Here is a 19,404-nt window from a genome sequence, read left to right as displayed (position 1 = left end):
CGTTTTAAAGTTTTAATGGTCATTCAAAAGAATTGCTCGGTGACTGTCAACCTGAAACTGAATATTATTAATTTTATTTCCACGCTTTTGCAGATGGTATTTGAGCTTATGTTGGTTACTCAACCCTTTTACAATGAAATATTTGATATATATACCAAATAATTCAGTTAATACTAATACAGTGGAACCTTGTACACCCCGGTCTTTGTGAACTAGATTGACAAACTAGGTTTGAGTGCCCAAACAAAGTATTCATGCATTGGTGGGACACACTGGTTTGGGACACTATAGGCAGATTTTGCCATAGGAATCTTTTAATCATTTTTATTCATTTTGTGTTTGTGTGAGAGGATTATTTCTTCATAGGATTCACACACAATGATGAACAACTCTTGTTTCTGTCTCTTTCCTTCCTCCTTTAAAGCAATGCAATGGGGTGTATGAAATGAGGGTGCCATTTGCCTTCCCGTCACCCTCCCCATTCATATTTTATGAATTTGAATTGCCACTTATATGTATTTTTTAGTTATTTTTGGGTGTCTAACAGTTTTGTATTTATATCATTTTGTCTCTGGGAAAAATGCATGCAAAAATGCTTTTGGAAGAGATACAGATGAATGCCGAAAACCAATGTTCCTCTGTACTACCAATACAAAAAATGTATATAAATCAGCAAACTGTTAACTCCAATATGTATTTTTTTTCTAGCTGATTTTGGTGTTTCTGCTAAAAACACCAAAACACTCCAGAGAAGAGATTCTTTCATCGGCACGCCATACTGGTGAGTAAGATATGGGCTCCAGTACACCACAGGAACGTAACAGCATCAAGTGAATGCTATATTTACATGTTTGGGAAACGTTGCATTGAAATGACTCTTATATGTCCTGAGCTGTTACGGTGTCATAAATTCTAAAGCAAAATGCTTTTGATCTCATTCCCACAGCGCATTCTATAAAAAAGCATGATGTTGTATGTCAACTCCTACAACGCTTTACTCCTACAATGTTGTCACAACAGAGCCCTTCCCTTCTCTATCCCTGAACAAACTGGTAGCGTCTCGTTTGAAGGCTTCAGCGTTGAACCTTGAGCCACAGGGTTCTCCCGCTTATATGAATGTTGCTGAGTCAATTATTGCCTAGAATAGCTCCATCATCCATTCAGAAAGAGCAGCCCACTTCACTATCTCGACACAATAATGCGTTCTGAAAAGCTGTAATGCCGCAAGTCTTTGCTTAACCTGTGTGATTACCAAAGCTAACAAAACAAATGTTGTACAAACATCTGAACACAGGTTAGTGTTGCAGGGTCTTTCTAAGAACCATTAGCACATTGACGGCAACAAATTGAGCCGTATTGTGAGCTTGCTATTGACATACACAGAATACTGGAATATTACTGCTTTGAATGCTTTTAGATAGAAGCCATCTCTGGAGTCACTCAAGGGTTGCACAACAATTGTTCTCTTTCTGCCAGGATGGCCCCCGAAGTGGTCATGTGTGAAACCATGAAGGATGCTCCGTATGACTACAAGGCCGACATCTGGTCCCTCGGGATTACTCTCATCGAGCTCGCCCAGATAGAACCACCACACCATGACCTCAACCCTATGAGGGTGCTGCTAAAGATCGCCAAGGCGGAGCCTCCCAGCCTGGAACAACCAAACAAATGGTGAGAGATGAATTTAAACCTTCCCTGAATAATATAAATGGCGTCTTTATTGACATGTAGATACATATTCGTCCCTCACTACCTCATGTTTTGAGATTTTAAGGCAAATTTGATCAGTTTTTTGCCAAAATTAAACATTTAACTTATGTAAATATAAGGCATTAAAAGATGCTGTGAATGATGGGGTATTCTTTCCTGGTCATTAGGTGTCAGTAATGTTACTTAATCTTCAGTTAGATGCACAAGCGCTAAACAACAGGCTTTCATTGCAGGTTAATCTCTAATAACAAAAATCCCAAATAAAAACAGAGGCTGCTGTTGTGGCCATAACACATAACAACCTAAAACTCCACTCAGAATCCCTGATGTCACTTCCTGTCAGATGACATGACATCTGTAAAGTTTAAAGAGAATGCTCTGCTGTTCGTGTCATTCCTTTCCTTGCTGAAACGGCAATGTCAATACTACTGTCAAGTTGTTTGGTTGGCAAAGTAAATACAATAAAATATAGAATGAATGAATTTAATATACGTGTACGACTGTACTATTGAATGCCATCTTCAGACTATAGAAACAACTTGTGACATTGCACCTGAAAAAAATGCTGACAGGCCCACTTTTCCCACTCATTCACTTTTATGAGTCTAGATGTGCTACACTGCTTTCATATACTGTACGCTCAATGCGCTGCATAGCCCTCTTTCCTGTCGAGGCCTCCATTTGCACGAAAGCCAGCCAGATAATGCGCATGCATCACCACAAAATTTCCAACTATTCTGTTCTTAACCTTTTTGCTATGTTAAGCTAACATTGTTTCCCTGTATATAAAATATTTTTGCAGGTCACCAGAGTTTAAAGATTTTCTAAGGAGGGCATTGGAGAAGAATCCAGAGACCCGCCCGACAGCAGTGCAGCTCCTGGAGGTGAGAGGATAATCAATTTAAATTAAGGCAGAAGAAAAGAATGATGGTACTCATTTTTACCTATAACAGCTTTCTAAATCATATTTTCTCTCTAAAAAATAATCTCAAAAGTTTAGTTTTTAAACATGTTGGTTTGACAGTGAGGAGATTGTGGGTTCATATCTCCATTGCAACATCCGTGTTTGCATATTTTACCCATGTGTACGTGGGTTCACATCCCAAACATATTCATGTTAGGTTAAATGGAGACTCTAAATTGGTGTGGATGGTTTGTCTATGTGCTGTGTGATTGGATGGCGACCAGTCTCAAAGGGAGTTATGAAATAACCAAAAAGGATTCCCACCTATTACTAAGGCAATTTTTTTTGCCAACTTTCTGGAAAAAAAAAAGCAAAAGAAAACAGAAACATGAGCAACGGTGTGGTTTCAAGCACGAGAGCGGCATCTCATTTATTGCAATTCCGAGCCACCGTTTCCTGGCCTTCAATCCCGCAGCTGAGGGAACACCAGCTGTTTACATTCCCAGAACATGTCGGGATCACGCCTCGCCTCATTCTTTGCCAGCCAGCCAGTTAGAGAAGCGAAAGATGAAAAGGCGAGATCCAGGCGGGCTCAGTGGGTGGGGTGGGGGGGAAGAGACGGGCGCGGTTTGGTTTTTGGTGCCGTGCTGGATGGTTTAGATGTGTATCATGGTTTGTGCTTGTGATGTATCAGATAGTTGTGCGTGCATGTGGCATGCTTTTAGGTCAGATTAGCATGTTTGAGAGGATCGTAATCATGAATCATAGATAAGGTGCATGATTTTGTTCCAGTAGCTATATGAACTTGGGAAAACAAAATACATGACATGATACTGAGTAGTGACCCTTGCTGGACTCATAAATTGAGTATATCAATCAGTATCAGTAACAGTCCTCACTTATACACCTCAGAGCCGCTAAGAGACATGGTTGCACAACACTAGTGGGTTGATATGATGTGCTGTGATGTATAAATCTTTAAATCTGTTTTTAATGTAACTTTTTTATATCTGACTGCTGTGCCCCACCCTGCTTTTACTCATGTTTTAACTGTGTATTAACCAATCAATGATGGATTTTGGTTCTATTCTGTTTACTTGCTTTATTCTACTTCACTCTTCTGTAAAGTATTTTGAAAAGCGCTATACAAATAAAATGTATTATTATTATAAAACTTCTCCGCATTTCTGGGAAGGATTAGGCCGGTTTTGATATTTTATAACCCTAATCTTGAATCTTGGAATCAAATTGCTCTCACTTACCAGCACACGGTACATGTCCAGGTTTACACTGCTTCCTCCCAGTGATTGCAACACAGGTCGCCTTGTGTTCTGCTTCCCCAAAATGGTTCATGTTTAACCTTTTACCAGCCACCCGTGCATGCATGACACACTATCAGTGTGCTTCTAACGCAATGTAAAACCACAAAAGAGGACATAAGCTCCACTGTTCTGCCTTTTTTCCTCCTCACTGACTCTGGATTCAGTTTGTTTTGAACTAGTCCTATACTTAAAGTAACAATATGGAATTGTTGTATCTTTCATAACATGGTTGCCATGCCATACCACAGTGCACCCATTATATGATATAATAAGCCCATATTTTAGCTGAGCAAAATACACAACAACCGCTCATTATGGTTAATTATGCAAAAACATTTTCAGACCTGTGCAGGACCTGTCTTAATTATGTTTTACTTATTTGACCCTTGAGGATACGAGTCGGCATTTGTCCAGAGTTGCCCTCACTTTTAAAGCACAGGATAAGTGTGATGGATGTTTACTGCTAATGCATTGTATGTCAGCCATCTGTGCTGTAATAGGATGCCACTCAGCATTTACACTTTCTGCCTTGTTATACATTAGTGTGCTGTTGTTTTTGATCAACCAAGTGAAGACAAGAAAAAAAAAAACAGCTGAAGCCAAATGGAATAAACTGTGGCAAGTAACGCAGCAACAACACTAAGCACGTCTGCAAACGTGCACACTTAAATGCTCAGCCACGTTTGCAAAAGGAGGCTTCCTTTTGTCAGTTGCTCCAATTAAATTACACAGCATGTGAATAATAGATGAGTCTTTTTTATCTCTGCAGAACTCAACTTTAAAACAGGCGTATTCATGCTGTTGGCTCTCATGCACGCTTTTGCCTTCCAAAGTGAAAGAATTAGCAATATGTCATACGTATTTGTTGCTTTAAAGTTTGAGGCACTGCTGCATGCTCTGCAGTTGAAGCTGACAAGTGGCAGGTTGGCTTTCATCAGCAGTAAAACTGGCCCCTTTATACTCGTTCTCTGTGGTTGATGACTGCCATAACTCACATTTTCATCACAAACAAACCCAATTCTATATTCCTTATCTTCTTTATGTGTCCCCTCAGCACCCTTTTGTGAGTTCGGTGACGTCGAACCGCCCGCTGAGGGAGCTGGTGGCCGAGGCCAAGGCTGAAGTCATGGAGGAAATCGAGGACAATAGAGAGGAAGGAGAGGAGGACGACACATTGGAGCTCACTGTGGTACCAAAACCTGCCTCATATGTCTATTCTTATTGACTTCTGTATCATACTTGGTACCTACAAATACTACTCCATTTTCAGTCATGGTCACATTAACAGCCCCCAAATCTCTCCTCGGCTATGACTGACTGTAACTAGCAGCTCATATCTCAAATTTTAGCTCACAGTTTAAAGCAAAAAATAAATCAACTGAGAAAGGGCTTGCATTAAAAAAAACACTTCTTAGTTGGGACACTCGCATGCCAAGGTACCAGTGTATAAATGATAAATACCAGCAATGCTCCAGTGCCTTCTCACATCTCTCTTTGGCGTGTTGCAAGAGCAATCTTCCGGGGCTCTGAAGCTGAACGATAATTCAAAATACCCTTTTCTTTGCCCATTTTGTTACTGTGTATCCACATCCATCACTGTATTTTCTCAAACTACGGTGTGGGCTGAGATTCAGGTCAAGTCAGGTTAATCGCTTTTAAAACAAAAATCTTTCGGTCAAAGAGACACATTATATAACTAACTATTACATCTTTGACAAAGATAATTATGGTTGGGCTATGAGTAAACTGGACGTACAACCAACCTTGTTTACCTCCACCCCTTTTAAACAGCATTTCTGGGTAAACAGTGCCTTCCTGCCAAGGGACTGAAGGTCGCTTCTTGCAGAGGCCATTCATGTGTCCACAGAGGCCATGCGATTACAAAGTAACATGGAGCACGAGGCTGTTCTTTACCACCCTCAGGAAAAACAAAAGAACAGTAACCGGAACACTTGATGCAGCAGCTCTTTTAAATTTAGACCTTGACTGTGGTCTTAGTCCTGTAAAAAAAAAAGAAAAAAAAAAGGAAAGTGCTGGCTAAATTATTTGTCTGGACATTGTTCTTTTTCAGCTGTACTAGACTGTTGACCCACAGATCCTAGAAATGTCAAGGAGATCATAAAGCTCCATGTTTGTTTAGTTTAGTGAGGTATTTCACATAATCCCGATGCTGAGCTGTGTCTATCGCTGACTTAAGAATGTCTGCAGCATCCGGAAATGACTACAATTTTAGATGCAAGGTTGCAAAAACTGCCATTTCCTTAAAATCTGTTGACAAATGGAATGCACATAATGTAAGTTGCAATACCCTTAACATACTGTATATGTAATTAGACAAAGGTTCCTTGGCATCCATTTAAATTACAGCATTTTTCCATATCAATGCATAACCAAAGTCCACCTGCCTTTGCCATGCTAGACCAGTCACACCAGTTTGGAAGGAGACCAGTCTCCGGAACCCCAGAGCCCCATCACACCCTTCCCAAACACACCGCAGTCTCTGCTGGAAAAGGGGTCGGTCTCACCCACAAAGGAGCTGCCAAGCCCCATCATGGCCACCCCTGTCCCCCTACCGAGGCACAACCTCCCCTCTAAGGATCAGGTGGACTTTGGGGATAAGCTGGAGTCTGAGAAATATGAGAGTGTTGTGTCGATCAAGACGTCGAGCTCGGACTCAGGCATCGAGGATGGGAAGAGCACTCCCACATCTGAGGAAGAGAAGGTAGGCTTCATAAGCTTTTCTGTAAGTTTATGTTATTTTGATAATATACAATTGATTTATTTAAATTGTAATATTGTTTTAGGGTTTGATTGTCTTAGTAGGATTTTTACAATTGTTTTATTGTTAATTTTTTATTTCCTTTCCTTTTTTAATCTACATTGCCGTGTGGGTGTGTGTGTTTTCGATGATTCACGAGTTACGATATGATTTCAAAACCATGTCATTTCAAAAACAATTCCATATGATTCAATACTGTATACAAACGGTATGATTCTAGTTTTCACACAGCCGTCGGCTTGCCCTTCTCCCAGCTCTGCTGCATTCTTTTGTCTTGGGAATGTGCAATCCAAAGAAATACAGCTGAAATAGGTGCAGATTACAGAAGATCTAGAAAGCTTTCTGTGAGGGTTATTGTGTGTGTAGCGGTTCACAACTCAATAAAAAGGGCCAGATTTGCAAGGACTAAATATTCACAAGTATTTCTTTTTTACTTTATTTGTTTGCTTGAGCATTTGTTTTCGGGCTGTTTGCAAACACTCAGTGGCTGTAGATGGAACTTGTCAATAGCTAGTAAATATGGCTAATTGGTCTTGGTAAGATGTTTTTAAGAATAAGCCTATTAGTTGAAAAAAAAATAAAAATACCTTAGCCTGTGTATTATCACGTTCAGCCCGATACAGTCACTTGTTGTTATTTGGAAATGCCCAAGTATCACATTCTTGGTTAATTTCCAAAATTCACTAATTTCATTGAATGTATATATATATTTTCATTTGACAGGCAGACGGGAAGAGTAAGATGTGGAGGCGTTACGCTAGATGCAACATCTGCAGTGTGCAAGTTAGCCAGGGCTCCAGCACCAGCAAAGCAAAGAACACTAGGAATTTGTGGCAACACCTAAAAGTAAATCACAGATAGGCATGCCCTTATGTTGACAGTGTTACTAGTTCATTTTCATGTAGTCTTTTCCTTCTTTGTGTTGAGTCATATTGTGGGTATAATAAGAATTTATGCTCATGTACAGTATATACTCCTGTGTATATTAATATTTCATAGAGCAAACAATATATCAGATACATTTTCCAGCCCCCAATATTGGCATAGGCCCTAAAACTATTTATATTATATATTTAAATCCATTCTCCTCTTCAGTCATGCTAAGCATGCAAGCGAATGGCTGATTCTTATCGATCCAGGAGGATGCTACCAAAGCCGCTTGGATATCCGGTCACATCGGTTTATTGTTCATAACCCTAGTGTGTGCATTTATTTATTCATTCCACAAATCCAAACAACCACACAAGTTGGGAAAGGAAATACATTTTCTTGATAGGAAATAATGGAGTAAATTAATCTGTTCCAGGGTTAAACTGTGACTATCATAAGAGGGAAGGAAATGCATTTTCTTGATAGGAAATAATGGAGCAAATTAATCTGTTCCAGGGTTCAACCGTGACTATCAAGGTCTTATGAGAGATGCATGATTTTGTATTTAGAGAGACATTCCCATCAAATTTTTGTTTACTAGGTTCCTGTGGAGACTGAACAACTTCCGTCTCTCCCCCAATCTGAGGCATCTGAAGAGAGTGTGGACATCATTATCAATTCCCCAGACCTGCCGCTAACCAAGAACCAGTTCTCTATGGATGTTCCCAGTTATCGTCCAACACCAACCCCAGTACTAGATTCTGCCGATATCTCACCAGCACCTAGTTCCGGACCGAGCAGCATTCTAAGCAAGATGAGCGCTGATCGAGCATCAATAGGATCCACTCCCGAAGCGGGCACACCATACACGAATGGACGCATCAATAGTGTACGGCACTCTTACCCGGGCAGGGTGGCGTCGGAGACCATGGATAACATGTTGCTCAACAAGGAGAGCTTCTCTGTATCTGCAAGGGTGAGTTCATATCAAGCAAATATTACATCACTGGAAGAATGAGTAGTACATATATTTATTGTCTTGCATATCAATTTACATAGTTAAACATTGTATGAGTTAGGTGTAAAAAGTGTGTAAAAGAAAAGCGCTCCTAGTGTCTTCAGGAAAACCCCTCCTTGGAAAAAAATTTTCTCAGCGTGCAGCGAGGAACTGAAAGTGCATTATGTTGTGTGTTTTGGGGTGTGGGTGTAACACAGCCGAGACAGAGGACAGTCTGTGTTCATACAGGAGACATACAGTATAATATTTAAGGGCCACTTTACACAAGGAAAACAGGTCGGTCTGTTCATGTTTCAGTCTTTTAAAAATGCTGACTTTCCCCCCCCGGTGCTGTCATGTATAAACAGCACAGACATAGAATGATGGCACCTGTGTGAAAGAAGGGGCAGGGATGTCAACTTTCTCACACAACACTGATTTTTCATGCATGCATTTCATGTATCATGCACCCATGCATGATGGGTCAAAGGGTTAAGGCTTAACGCTGTCATACATTAAACTAACACAGCAATACATTTAAAAGAAACACTTTCTTCACTGGAGTCCCAACAAGTCCTTCCTTGAAGCAAGAAATATGCATGATGTTCCATTCACTGGGGCCCACTGTGGCCTTTGTGTGGGCACAATCCAGCGCTGACCTCAGTGAATTGAGGTCTCTGTGCGCCTCACTGTCACCCAGCTGCTTCTGGAGCTTTATAGATTGACCGGGACTGTTGTTGACTCTGTGGTGGAGTCTTGTCTCTTTGTCGCACTTGCAAGTTTTTTTTTTTTCCAGAACAGATTATTCAGCAGAGAGGCAATGCAGTGTCAGTGAATGGACTATGGACAGGCAGGGCGTTTTCAGTATAATGTAGTGCACTTCTACACCAATGTAAACCACAACAAGCCACTTAATTATTAAAGTGATACATTGTGTCCGACACAGACTGATGAAACATTTTACTTTTTCGAGAGCTTATCCCCCATTATTGTACTTAATTTCATCATTATATTTTTGCTCCTCATCTCCTTCCTTCAGGACTATTCGCGGAAGACTCTAAAGCGAACCAGAAGGTTTATGGTCGACGGTGTCGAAGTGAGCGTGACCACCTCAAAGATCATCAAGGACGATGAGAAGAAGGATGAGGAGATGAGATTCCTGAGGTGTGTGGACCCAGTACGAAAACAGTGATTAAAACAAACCAAACACATCGTTATCTTGTAATATGGCAAATGTATTGTCATAAAATACACCGACAGTCAATAGAAACTTTGAGACCATATTTTTATTTTAAAGCCCTTAAGTGGACTTTTCTCATTAATTATTTAAGCAATTGGCATACAGAAAAGAATAATTAAAAACATAAGTAAATGGCACCTGCCAAACAGTGAACATCGGGTAGATTTAGATTTTTTTGTTCCTGCAAGGTGTTTCCCGTGCTGTATGCCTGGCATGGTGAAACCGGTCCCGCAGGTATTGCAACTGGATGTACCGATCCTGGTCGGGAGTTGTCACTCTTTTGTCCTGGACAGAGCTTACCGAGTTGTGGCACGTTTCTAATTGTGGGTCGGGAAGAGCCCATACGCCAGGCTATTTGACGATAGCTCAAACCGGCCTCCACTTGAGGCTTTAGTTCACTGGACTAATAATGCTGCCCTTTATAGACCTCCAAAACCAATCCTGAAATGATGCAGACACCCACTTTAAAACTTTTTCTCATAATATGACAAACATTATTCCTCATAATATTGATACCTGGATCCTGCATCTTATGTAAAAGTAGTTTTTTTTTCATATTACAACTTTTTATTCGCATTTTTTTCCTCTCAATGTAACAACTTTATTCATTCATTCATTCATTTTCTACCACTTATCCTCATGAGGGTCACAGCCGGGCTGGAGCTTATCCCAGCTGTCTTCGGGCGAGAGGTGGGGTACACATATAGACAAACAACCATTCACACTCACAGTCATACATATGGACATTTTTTTGTGGTCAATTAACCTAGCATGTTTTTGGAATGTGGGAGGAAACCGGAGTACCCGGAGAAAACCCACGCATGCACGGGGAGAACATGCAAACTCCACACAGAGATGGCCGAGGGTGGAATCGAAGTCCGGTCTAGCTGTGTGGCCTGCGCGCTAACCACTCGGCTGCCGTGCAACCTCAAATAAAATGTCCATGTTATATATGGTAAATTCATTTAAATGTCGACTTTAACCTTGTAAAAGTAGAATTAGTTTCATCCTATCATATGTATATAGTGTAGTAGTGGCATCTTCTGAAAAATATTGTATTTTATTTTACTCAAAATTAAGAGTTCGTCATATTATCACTTCATTCTTTCAATATTGAAACATTTTTGTATATTACAACTTTTGTCTCATCGAATTGCAAGATTTTTTTCCTCTTAATATTACATTAATCTGACCATGTTTTTTCTCATATTGCAAGTTTTCGCCCATAAAACATTTAAAAAAATATTTCATATTTTGAATTCAGGTATGCATCTTCACCTGTGATTTACCTCATATAGTTTAGACTTAAATGGTTAATAATGAATGAACAAAATCCTTGCAAAGTGCCTGAAGTCATACAGTACATGATTGCCTAAAGCCCTATAGATGCATTACTCATGTCACCTAGTGGTAGGAATATGACACTACAGCTACACCACAATAATAATGACAGTCAATTTGTGTGTGTGTAGACGCCAGGAGCTACGTGAACTGCGTTTACTCCAGAAGGAGGAGCAACGATCTCTGGCTGACCTTCAAGCCAAACTGGAAACACAGAGAGATCAAATGCAAAAACGCTTCGACCAGGAAATGAATGTGAGTCACACGGCAACACCTGTACCATTAATAGTCTAAAGTAGTTAAACACAACAATTTGGTGCGTCATTGAGTCATGTGTCTTAAGATCAAAAACGAGCTGATGGATCCAGATTGTGAAAGTCCATATCCCATAGGAAGTTATGGAAATGTCACTTTCATATTTTAATTTTTTTGTGTTACCTGCTCCCAGGCCAAGAAGAAGCACTACGATACGGACCTGGAGAACCTGGAGAAACAACAGAAGCAGGCCATTGAGAAGATGGAGGCTGACCACAACATTAAGCTCAAAGACGAGACCAAACGCATCAAAGCGGAGCAGCAGCGCGAGTACCAGAAGTTTCAGGAGCAGCTCAAGCAAAAGAAGAAGGAGGTAGGGTACACCCATTAAGACAACGTTGACGCTAACAAGGACATTTGAGACATGCCTTCTTTTCTTCCTTTAGTTAAAACACTCTGTGGACAAACTGCCCAGGAGTGAGCGCAAGGAACACTTGAAACAATCAATGGTGTCCTTCCAAGAAAGGAAGCTTAAAGATGTAGGGGACCATCACCTCTTCTTGTGTTATCAGTCTTCATTATTATTATTTTTTTTTACGATTAATTTCCTTTGACCCGAAGGAGGAACAATTCCTGGCAACCCAGAAGAACTACTTGGACCAAACGCTCAACCAAATCATCCTCAACAACAAAAAAGAGATTGCAGATACGGAAAAGGATTGTCTCTACAAGAAGCATCAGCTGATCAGAGGTTTGGGAAGATGGAGGAAAGGTTGGGTTGGTGTCTTACCAACCTGAAAGTATCTTGTCCCTGTCTCTTTTTCAGACCGTGAAGGTTCAATATGGGAAATGGAGGAGAAGAACATCTATGAGAAACACCAGCTGTCAAAGCAGCAGCTCAAAGACAAGTACTTCCTCCAGAGGCACCAACTCCTCAAGAAACACGGCAAGGTAAAGGTGGTGATCGTACGTTACGTTTCGCGATGGACTAAAGTAGTGAACACCTGAAGACGAAAGATGACCAACGTAATGTTATGAGTCGGGCGTTAACTGCAGGAAGTCATTTATTGAATGAACACGCACTCACCATGTTAAGCCACCCCGCTCTGCAACCTATAATAACAGTTTGATTCAAATGTTCTGCAACTATTCTACAACATTTTCAGACATTTGTATCTTTTAGCATGATTGAAATTTTCTGTTAATTTAAAACAATTTAATAATTAATTTTCTCTTAATAGAGGCAAATATATAACTGTCCTATCATTTATCTTTTTGTTCAAAGAATACTGTAAACCAGGGCATATTTCACACACAGTTGCTAATGGTGATTAATTAATTTGTAAATTTATTAATTTGATGAAAAGTTTTACTCACTTGACAGCCCTAAGTATAAGCTAGGATCCATTGTGTCAACATGAGAATGTGGAATGCTAACGCCATATCAGGGGTCGGGAACCTTTTTGGCGAAGAGAGCCATGAAGGCCAGATATTTTAAAATGTGTATCTGTGAGAGCCATATACATTTTTAAAAACATTGAATACAATAAAATGTGTGCATTTTTATGTAAGACCAACAGTTTTAGATAATGGGCTCTAATTACGTAGACCAGGCACACTACCCCACGCCAATGGGGTGTGGCCAGCACACTTTCGTGAGCAGTGCAGTGTCTAATAATAAATCAAATACTTGTTGCCATTAATACAACTTCTGCTGCTGCATAGTTTTGCACCGTACTCCGTAGACGTATTTCATTCTTTGGCCATCTTCGTCAGAAGGCTTGGTTCTGCAGCTTTAGCTATTTGACTAAAGGAGGAAAGTTTACATTTACATGTTTTTTTGACATCTCAATGACCGAGGTAGACTACAGCATTACCCAGTAATAATCAAGTTTTGGTGTTTGACCTGGAAAATATAATCAGGAAAGATAGATATGGTTGGCCGTATTGCAGCAGAATATAGATGGATGAATTAAAATGCATAAGAAAGTTGTTGATTTTGAATATTATTTTTAATTTTTATTTCTGTGATGGTTTACTTTAAAATGTTAGCAAAAATACATTTTTATTGTGGTAACAAATGCTTGAGAGCCAGATACAGTCATCAAAAGAGCCCTACCTGGCTCCCGAGCCATAGGTTCCCTACCTCTGCGCCATATGCTAGCAGCTAAGAAAGAAGGCACCTCCAACTGCTTTTTATGTCAATACAATGTCACATAAGAAGAGTTAAATTGCTAGTATGCTAGTCATATCAACTTTAAGCATTACCTGCTAGCTATTTTAACATTGGAAGTGTCACAATGAAATTGAAATAGAAATGCTAACAATGCTAATACCTGCTAGCAATGCTAGCAACGCTAGCAACCTACTTGGATCCACAGTGATAAGAACATAATTTTCTTCATTGGAGAAGTACTAAAAATCTCAATGTGGCAAGTTGGGTACAATCTACTGTCTTTTTAGTGTTTACTGCTAGCTATATTATTATTATTATTATAAGGACTGTCCCAACAAAATAGAAATGCTAACAATGCTAATACCTAGCATGCTAGTAACTTACTTGGATCTACAGTGATAAGAATATAATTTTCCTCATTGGACAAGTGCTAAAAATGTCAATGTAGCATACAGGATGCTTACTTGCTAACAGTTAATTTTAATAGTTAACATGGCAGATAGTTAAAATGCTAGGATGCAAACCCTTGTTATGCTAACACTTAGCAAGATGGTTACGATCTGTCCTTTCAGTGCTACCTGCTAGCTATATTACTATCAGGAGTGTCCCAACGAAATGGAAATGCTAACAAAGCTAACACCTAGCATGTCAGCAACCTGCTTGGGTCCATTGTTTAAGAACATCACCTTCTTTGAGTGCTAAAATGCTAGCTATATTACTATCCAGACTGTCCCAACAAAATAGAAACGCCAATACCTGACATGCTAGTAACTTACTTGGATCTACAGTGATAAGAATAGAATTTTCCTCATTGGACAAGTGCTAAAAATGTCAATGTAGCATACAGGATGCTTAATTGCTAACAGTTAATTTTAATAGTTAACACGGCAGATAGTTAAAATGCTAGGATGCAAACACTTGTTATACTAACACTTAGCAAGATGGTTACGATCTGTCCTTTCAGTGCTACCTGCTAGCTATATTACTATCGGGAGTGTCCCAACGAAATGGGAATGCTGCTTGGGTCCATTGTTTAAGAACATCACCTTCTTTGAGTGCTAAAATGCTAACTCTTAATGGCAGATGCTGTTTCAAATGAGAAATGCTAAAATGGAAGAGATGTTACACCTAACAAGATATGTATTATCTTCTGTACTGCGCTAACTGCATGCTATTTCAACATTGGGAGTGTCCCTATGAAATGGAAATGCTAGCTATGCTCACGCTAATGCTAGGTTTTCATTCCAGCCTCAAGTAAACAGGGATTGTATTCCACAGTAGGTTGGAAATACCAGTTTATTTCTCCATTGGTTTCCCAATCCAGGAACAGGAACACATGCAGTGCTACAACCAGCGCATGATCGAGCTTTTGAAAAGTCGGCAGCAACAGGAGAAGAGCCGCCTACCAAAGATCCAACGCAACGAGGCCAAAGCCCGTTTGGCCATGTTCAAGAAGAGCCTGCGCATCAACTCCTCAGGCAGCTCCTCCGAGGACAGAGAGAGGATCAAACAGGTATTGAAACGTTTAAGAAAAAAACAGATGGACAACCCAACTGTGGAGTTGACAGGTTCTTTTTCTTCTCTCAAGTTTTCCCAGCAGGAGGAGAAGCGACAGAAGACCGAGAGGATGATCCAGCAGAAGAAACATGAAAACCTGATGAGGGAGAAGATCGGCGAGTGCGAGAATAACATCCGAGAGCTGCAGGAGCTTCAGGTACGTGTTTTGCAACATCCTGCGTCTTGATTTCTTTCATGTACAAAAGTAACGGCGCCGCATGTTGTTACCACAGAATGAGAAGTGTCACCTGCTGGTTGAGAACGAGACGCTGAGGCTCAAAAATCTGGACGAACTACACAACCAGCAGCTGAAAGAGTGGCGGGAACAACTGAAACCCAGGAAGAAGGTAAGTTTCCTGTTTCCTGTCAATGCAAAACCACTTCCGTCTCCTCTATAAGCACAGCGGACCCTCACGACATAAACACTAGGGGGTTTGATTTCCTCACAATAGTCGCGGGGGTGCTGGAGCCTATCCCAGCTGTCTTCGTGAGAAAACCCACGCATGCACGGAGGACATGCAAACTCCACACAGAGATGGCCGAGAGTGGACTTGAACTCAGGTCTTCTAGTTGTGAGGCCCGTGTACTAACCACTCCCTCACTGTGCAGCCAGTTTTGTCCATTAAATTTTTTTTCAATAATTATTAATTTAAGTAAAAAAGAAAAAAAATATATGTAGTGAGGGATTGCTGCATATTAATGGAAAAAAATCCCGATACTGATATCAATATCGATATTTATGCTGACAATTACCAGTATTAATAATAATCATTATTATTAGTAGTCGAAGTTTTGAGTTTTGTCCACCTTTCTTCTCCGTCGCAGGCGCTTGAAGAGGAGCTGAACAACAAGAGGAAAGAGCAGGAAGCTTTCTTCCGGCTAAATGACGCTTCAGAATTCCACAATATGGGATCTGTCAGTAAACTGTCCAAGTTTGTGCCTTATCCAGACTCTTCCACCACATAAGCACCCCACCCCCCCCTTTTAACGCCTTTATTAACGTCACGCAGCACATATTAGCATCGTAACCCGTATCGGTAGGTTCGCCTATCGCCACTTTGCATCCGCTTACGGGATCGTGGACACCATTGAAGTTCAAACACCCCAAATGATCAGTTAGCGTGTTAATACTGAGGTGATTTTTATGAGTTAAAAGCATTCAAATTTCCTTTTTTAAGATCCCACAGAGGGATTTTTTTTTTTGCAAGAGGGATATTGTATGTATTAATAATGTCGTTTTTTGTCAGATCTAAAATAGTTTACATTCCTTGTAATAGCGCTGCCAAAGTATGCCTTTTTTTAATTTATTTTTACTGACAACTTCAACTAAATTCATCACTGTACATTTTAATTTAAATATTTTCAGATTATAAACAGTATATCGGTATGAAGGATGTGAATTATGAACTATGATATATATTTCTTATTAGTGGGGCTTTCAGTAGAAACCAAAGTTAACAAAGAGGAGGCGTTTCTTTTAAATAATTAAGGACTTTATCTTTACATAGAAAGGGAGCTGTGATACGTACGTATAGAGTTACTGGTCTTTGTTTTACTGTACAAATCAGCCACACTGGATGGATAAAAGACAAAAGCCAAAGCCAAGTACTGTTGTTTGTTCGATTGACCCATTTAAAACATGTTGAGTGTACATTTGTTGCAGTAATTCAACTGCGTTCTAACCAAAGTGCAATATTACTTCTTTATGTCTTGTTTAGAGCGCAAAGGTGTATATTTCCTATACCCATGTTGGCCTTCCTATTGCACTGAGGAGGAGAACACGATGAGGGAGTTGGTCTTTATAAAAGACGTACCAGCAGACGTGCTTTATGATTTTCAAGGGAGTTCAACAATTCATTCTGCTGTAAACCATCTCCAGTTATTTAATACCAGTTTTGCCATCAACATTTACTGTAGGTACATCTTTAATTCCGCTCTCCTTGATTAAATGTGTATTATTTTGGGTTGAGGTTACTTTCTCACACCGTCTTCCTCTCTGCCTCAGTTTGGATAACAAGGAATGTATGGTGGCTTGTGAGTATGAATGAAACTGTATCAGAAGGAACCACTGTTGTAAATATCTAATAAATGCAGATTTTTTTTTAAATTACTTGATTGTTGAACGTAGCTTTTTTTTGAAGTTACATTGGTGCCGAGTGCGGTAAAATAACCATCAGACGGCATCTGCGAGAGGCGGGTTTAAGAACAAAAAATGTTCAGCGTTACAAAATTGGAATTTGCATTGCAGCACCAAAGGTGGGACTTCCAAAATTACTAGCAGGACAAGGTTATCCCCACCTGAGATGTTGTCCACACAGCACAGTAGACGGGGAACCATCATGATTTGGGCTGCTGTTTCCTTCAATGGAACAATGGAGCTCAAGGTTGTGCAGGGGTGTCAAACGGCAGTGGTTTTGTGGAGATGTTGCAGGGGGGAATCCCTCATGATTGAAGGACCTTGTCTGAGGTGGTAATAACCATTTTTCAACGGGGGGGGGGGGGGGGGGGTATAGTCTTAAACTGCATACTTTATTTAAAGCTACAGTGAAGAAAATAAGTATTTGAACACCCTGCTATTTTGCTATTTCTCCCACTTAGAAATCATGGAGGGGTCTGAAATTTTCATCGTAGGTGCATGTCCACTGTGAGAGAGATAAACTAAAAAGAAAAATCCAGAAATCACAATGCATGATTTTTTAACAATTTATTTGTGTGATACAGCTGCTAATAAGTATTTGAACACCTGAGAAAATGAATGTTAATATTTGGTACAGTAGCCTTTGTTTGCTATTACAGAGGTCAAACGTTTCCTGTAGTTTTTCACCAGGTTTGCACACACTGCAGGAGGGATCTTGGCCCACTCCTCCACACAGATCTTCTCTAGATCAGTCAGGTTTCTGGGCTGTCGCTGAGAAACACGGAGTTTGAGCTCCCTCCAAAGATTTTCGATTGGGTTCAGGTCTGGAGACTGGCTGGGCCATGCTAGAACCTTGATATGCTTCTTACGGAGCCACTCCTTGGTTTTCCTGGCTGTGTGCTTCGGGTCGTTGTCGTGTTGGAAGACCCAGCCACGACCCATCTTCAATGCTCTGACAGAGGGAAGGAGGTTGTTCCCCAAAATCTCACAATACACGGCCCCAGTCATCCTCTCTTTAATGCAGTGCACTCGTCCTGTCCCATGTGCAGAAAAACACCCCCAAAGCATGATGCTACCACCCCCATGCTTCACAGTAGGGATGGTGTTCTTCGGATTGTACTCTTCATTCTTCTTCCTCCAAACACGCTTATTGGAATTATGACCAAAAAGTTCTATTTTGGTCTCATCTGACCATAAAACTTTCTCCCATGACTCCTCTGTATCATCCAAATGGTCATATGCAAACTTAAGACGGGCCTTGACATGTGCTGGTTTAAGCAGGGGAACCTTTCGTGCCATGCATGATTTCACATCATGACGTCTTAGTGTATTACCTACAGTAACCTTGGAAACGGTGGTCCCAGCTCTTTTCAGGTCATTGACCAAGTCCTGTCGTGTAGTTCTGGGCTGATTCCTCACCTTTCTTAGAATCATTGAGACCCCACGAGGTGATATCTTGCATGGGGCTCCACTGTGATTGAGATTGACCGTCATGTTTAGCTTCTTCCATTTTCTAATGATAGCTCCAACAGTGGACCTTTTTTCACCAAGCTGCTTGGTAATTGCTCCGTAGCCCTTTCCAGCCTTGTGGAGGTGTACAATTTTGTCTCTGGTGTCTTTGGACAGCTCTTTGGTCTTCGCCATGTTACAAGTTAAAGTCTTACTGATTGTATGGGGTGGACAGGTGTCTTTATGCAGCTAACGACCTCAAACAGGTGCATCTGATTCAGGATGATACATGGAGTGCAGGTGGACTTCTAATGGGCAGACTAACAGGTCTTTCAGGGTCAGAATTCTAGATGATACACAGGTGTTCAAATACTTATTTGCAGCTGTATCACACAAATAAATTGTTAAAAAATCATGCATTGTGATTTCTGGATTTTTCTTTTTAGTTTATCTCTCTCACAGTGGACATGCACCTACGATGAAAATTTCAGACCCCTCCATGATTTCTAAGTGGGAGAAATAGCAAAATAGCAGGGTGTTCAAATACTTATTTTCTTCACTGTATACTTTGAACCTCCTGAAGATCCGACAGTGCAAAATGTAACATCATCATCATTCATCAGGAACATATTGTTTGCAAACATGTTTTTTTTTTTATTTCTACACA

General features: G+C 40.4%; 1 protein-coding gene across 1 annotated transcript in view; it reads left to right on the top strand.

Annotated features, from left to right (window-relative positions):
• Positions 1 to 17,261, top strand: part of stk10 (serine/threonine kinase 10) — a 33,632-nt gene extending 16,371 nt beyond the window's left edge. The window contains exons 5-20 of the mRNA XM_058088234.2: positions 709 to 781; positions 1,477 to 1,671; positions 2,513 to 2,594; positions 4,991 to 5,125; positions 6,356 to 6,658; positions 8,187 to 8,561; positions 9,622 to 9,746; positions 11,295 to 11,418; positions 11,612 to 11,791; positions 11,865 to 11,957; positions 12,040 to 12,169; positions 12,245 to 12,369; positions 14,919 to 15,107; positions 15,183 to 15,308; positions 15,385 to 15,498; positions 15,977 to 17,261. Coding sequence (XP_057944217.2) covers positions 709 to 781; positions 1,477 to 1,671; positions 2,513 to 2,594; positions 4,991 to 5,125; positions 6,356 to 6,658; positions 8,187 to 8,561; positions 9,622 to 9,746; positions 11,295 to 11,418; positions 11,612 to 11,791; positions 11,865 to 11,957; positions 12,040 to 12,169; positions 12,245 to 12,369; positions 14,919 to 15,107; positions 15,183 to 15,308; positions 15,385 to 15,498; positions 15,977 to 16,117 — 2,510 coding nt within the window. The 3' untranslated portion in view covers positions 16,118 to 17,261. The remainder of the gene's footprint in view (positions 1 to 708; positions 782 to 1,476; positions 1,672 to 2,512; positions 2,595 to 4,990; positions 5,126 to 6,355; positions 6,659 to 8,186; positions 8,562 to 9,621; positions 9,747 to 11,294; positions 11,419 to 11,611; positions 11,792 to 11,864; positions 11,958 to 12,039; positions 12,170 to 12,244; positions 12,370 to 14,918; positions 15,108 to 15,182; positions 15,309 to 15,384; positions 15,499 to 15,976) is intronic.
• Positions 17,262 to 19,404: the final 2,143 nt, after the last annotated feature.

This window comes from Doryrhamphus excisus, linkage group LG21 (assembly GCF_037039965.1).
Source record: "Doryrhamphus excisus strain RoL-2023G ecotype Guam linkage group LG21, RoL_Dexc_Guam_v1.1, whole genome shotgun sequence".
NCBI lineage: Eukaryota > Metazoa > Chordata > Actinopteri > Syngnathiformes > Syngnathidae > Doryrhamphus > Doryrhamphus excisus.
This window is presented reverse-complemented; position numbering and strand designations above follow the sequence as displayed.